The sequence below is a fragment of the Ammospiza nelsoni genome, chromosome 6 (genome assembly GCF_027579445.1).
Source record: "Ammospiza nelsoni isolate bAmmNel1 chromosome 6, bAmmNel1.pri, whole genome shotgun sequence".
Classification (NCBI taxonomy): domain Eukaryota; kingdom Metazoa; phylum Chordata; class Aves; order Passeriformes; family Passerellidae; genus Ammospiza; species Ammospiza nelsoni.
Window position 1 is genome coordinate 9,253,548 of NC_080638.1, and position 4,081 is coordinate 9,257,628.

At 37.7% G+C, this 4,081-nt stretch overlaps 1 protein-coding gene across 1 annotated transcript; it reads left to right on the top strand.

Moving 5' to 3' along the window:
- The first annotated feature begins 479 nt into the window (after positions 1-479).
- Positions 480-611, top strand: SMIM38 (small integral membrane protein 38). Its single transcript, XM_059473487.1, has one exon. The coding sequence runs from the start codon at positions 480-482 to the stop codon at positions 609-611; it is 132 nt and encodes a 43-aa protein (XP_059329470.1).
- Positions 612-4,081: the final 3,470 nt, after the last annotated feature.

Below are 4,081 nucleotides of genomic sequence, written 5' to 3' on the forward strand. Positions count from 1 at the left end.
TAGCTAATTGGTGAAAGAAAGGCCCTGATTGTCTTGAGGGAGCTGGAAAGTGCTGCGTGTGCTGCTGAAAGGGACTAGGAAGAAGGTGCCTGGTTTCGCTGAGCAGCTGCTGCTGGAGATGTTTGGAGATTACATCAGCATTGGAAAAGAGGGGCCAAAAAAAAAAAAAATCCAACTTCACAGAGACAGAGTTTATGGAGGTTTTTTCCCCCCTTCCAAAGGTCTTCTGACAATACTGTCATTGTCAATATAAGAGTTTGTTAATTCTTTATGAATAGCACATGGGGCCTCTTGACTAAATAGTACGTTACATGTCCCAAATCTGTCAGCTGGACTCTTCTCTCACATGCTAGTGAGATCACTTTGATTGGAATGTTAGAGGAATTGCTGGGCTGGCTGTGCAGAACTGAATGCTGCATTATATAATTAGATCTCCCAGTGTATTTTTTTTCACATTACCTCTTTATTCTAGCTTAAATATGGAATCAGTCCTTTTGATGGTTTTGCTGGTTGTAATTATATTAATACGATTCATTTTGTGGTCCTGTCTTAGTGCTTATATAGATTATAAACTGTCCCAAAGGTTTCCTGGCACAAAAAAAGAGGACTAAGACTTCAAAAGGCTCGTTCAGGTTTGAATTGACAATGGGGAGAGCTGGGTAAGGTAAATGGAGGTAGAGCAGCTTTTACCTTGGGATCTGATGAGAGAGAAATGACCTGCTGAGACTGCAGCTGAGTGAAGATCCTTCAGAAAGCCCTATGCTGACAGAGGGGAAGCAATGACAACTGATTGAGTCAAATGACTTCCTGTCTGACTTGGGCATGGATTTGCTGTTGGGAACAGACTTGTGGACTTCTGCCAATTAAATGATGTGAACAAGCTGGAAAGAACCCTCTTGCTGGGCAGTCCAAGAGTGCTCAGTGTCCACAAGCCATGCTGTGGGCTGGCAGGAGCACGTTTTCACCTGGCTGGTTGATTTGTTACCAAATTTTTCATGGCTCTTCCCAGCCAGTCAGATCTGAAACTGACTGAATGATTTTAGCTGACCATAATCTGCCAAATATTCACATTTCTTAGCAAGTGATGTATATGAGTACCAGTACGAGGTGGATACCGCTGGAATAACCTGTTCCATAGAAGACGGATTTGTGTCTCAGAGATTGTTTGATGGACTCTGGCTGTGCTTCAGCACCAACAAGAAGTGGGGTGACAACATGAGTGAGTTTTGATACTAAAGCCTGCAAGTGACCTTCATGCCTAGCCTGAAACAAGCACCCTACTAGGACACTGGAGGATTTGACTATTTGCCCAAGGACAAAGTGACTTGGGATTTCTTGGTAATTTCTTAACTTCCCTGGCAAAAGCAAGCAAAGTTTTTCAAATGAACTGTCTTCTTTAAAATAGGTGTTGTATTAAGTCAAACAACAGTGTAATACTGTCTTTTAAGAACTAAATTTTTCTACAGTAAAGATAGGGAAATTGTGTTACCTTGCCCTAGAAATGCTCTATCCTTGGCCTAGTTAATCTTTAAAAATTATTTTTTAAAAAATCCTTTTTTTTTCATTTTCTATCTCATGTGAAAGTGAAGGTTACTACTTCATATACTTATTTTTATATATCTTGGTAGCTCACATGATGATATCAGAGTTGAGCTAGGTAAAAGCCTACAGTATTCCCATACAGAGTTTCTGGCCCATTCATGAGTCACACACTCCTACAGGCTTGTCATTAGTAACTGCTCATCAGCCCTTGTAACTTTGTCTTTTAGAGCTTCCTGAAAATCAGACATGAGAGTTGATATGTGCTTAGGCAGTGAAGCAGGGTAAATGTCAGGTCAATTGATTTCAGAATCATATTTTATTTATGGTGGATGACCAATCTACAAAACAGCCTGTAATGCATGAAGGTGCATGTCATGGGCTTGAAATCCTGCCAGACAACAATAAATTATATGTAGATGTAACTAACCCCTTGTCTGTTTCTTAATTTTAATGATAGTTCTGTCCATTTTTTGTTTCTCCAACACCAGCAAACCACAAAAGGAAAGTGCATGTTGTCTACTTGATGTGCCAACATCCCTTTTATAAGGAGTAACTGGAAAAATAGTGACAGTAATCCATTTTTCTTCTTTCAGTTAATCATCGCTATTCTGAGCTGTTTTGTGCAAAACAAAGCTTGTGGAGAAATTGATAGTGCCTTTAAGAAATAAATCTTCTCATTCTTTATTTCAGTCCTATGGAAATTGCATTTGACAAGCAATACAAAACAGTATACTGTTTGTATTAATTAAAAGTGTGGATGTAATGAGAAGCCATACGGGTGAAGTTGTGGTTTACTGCCTTTAACATTTGGGGATATTGGAACTGACATCAGTGTGGAATTCACAACTTTCATTTTTTTGTCCCTGCAGAGCAGCGTTTCAGGTTTTCCCTGTAAATCAGAGCTTGTGATCTTGTTATGGATCATACCCTATGGACTGGATCTGTTGGTATTTATGTACCTAAAACATTTGATTTGGACCTTATTTTAGTCACATGAGTTGCACTCTGATTATAAGAGTGGTTTGGCCAAATATAATTTGGCATAATATTGCTCTGTGTCCTACAGTGGTAAAACTGGCTGCAACCCCAAGCAGTTTATTAGAACATCCATGTTTTGAAGCATATTTCAATAATTTAATAATCATAAGAATTTTGACTGAAGAGTTAATTTAGATCTTGTTGCCTACTAGACTCCTTATGCATTCAAAGCAATTTTAATAGCAACTTGGTTAATTTCTCATTGCATTCATATTGTTGTTATCCCATCCTGCAGGATGTGGGAAGCCATCCTCTTTATCCTGCATTACAAAATTGGAACTATCACACTTTCAGGAGTGAAAAATATAAAGGAGATTGAGATCTTCCTCTTTACCCCCATAGGTCTTTTCCCTCTCTCTTTCCATGGAGATAAGAAAAATCTAAGCCCCTTAAGTGTGGTATGATCTGAAAGCATCCACTGGTATTTCCTATGGAGCAGTGTGCTGACATTTAGATATTTAAAATATATTTATACCCTGTTGATTTTGTGTCTGCATTTAAGGATTTATTTTAAAAAAAACCAATTTCTTAATGTCAGTTTTGAGCAGTGGACAGAGTGAATGAAGATTACAGGGTGGAGTGCCCTTTCAAGACATGAAACAAAGGTATGTGTAAAGAAAGAGAAAAATTAAAGTGAAATACTGTGATATTAAAATCCTTGCTAATGTAAAATTATTTTTATTTTAAATATATTGATTAAAATCTACTGTATATAAATCTATTTGGTATGTTTATATTAATTTATATGATTTGCATGCTAAGCAGTGGCCAAAATTACCATGTAACCTACTGAGAAGATACCCCACTCTTTGCCTGAAGACATTATTGTGGAGAACATATGTATATGTATATATAGATATAAATGTATATATAGATTAAATAGATCCTATTTATGCATCTGAACCAAAAATAAAACTGTATGATGTATGGATGAATTGGTCTGTGTAAGGACTGTGCTAATTTATGGTGACCTTTTTTGTGGTAACAATGGAATCAATAAAACCAAATTTACTCCCAAAACAAATAGCCATTTTCAAGTTCTACAATTGATACTTTTTTTTTTCTTTAACCAGGGATAAAACATCTTTCTGAGCTGTAAAAACTCAATTGTTTGTAAATATCCTAATCATCTGCCAACGCAATTCCCATCCCACATCATGTAATGTGCAAAAAAGTTGGCATTTTATGGGCTGTATGGAGAACTAATTATAACAACTCACGGTAGTCTGAGCATGTAATTATATTTATTGACTAAAATAATGCCACGATTTCACTTTGCAGTGCCATTACACTGGTACAATTAAACAATTCCTGTCAAACTGTGTAAACCGGAGCGCCGAAGAACTCCCTTAAATGGATCTGGCGATGCAACAGGTGGCCTAATTACTCTAGGTAGGTCCATTACAGCCAGATTCGGGGAGGAGAGGCTGAAGACACTAGTAGGGCTACAACTGACTCTGACAGAGGGAATCTGGACAGCTGGGAGCCCAGTCACCAGCTG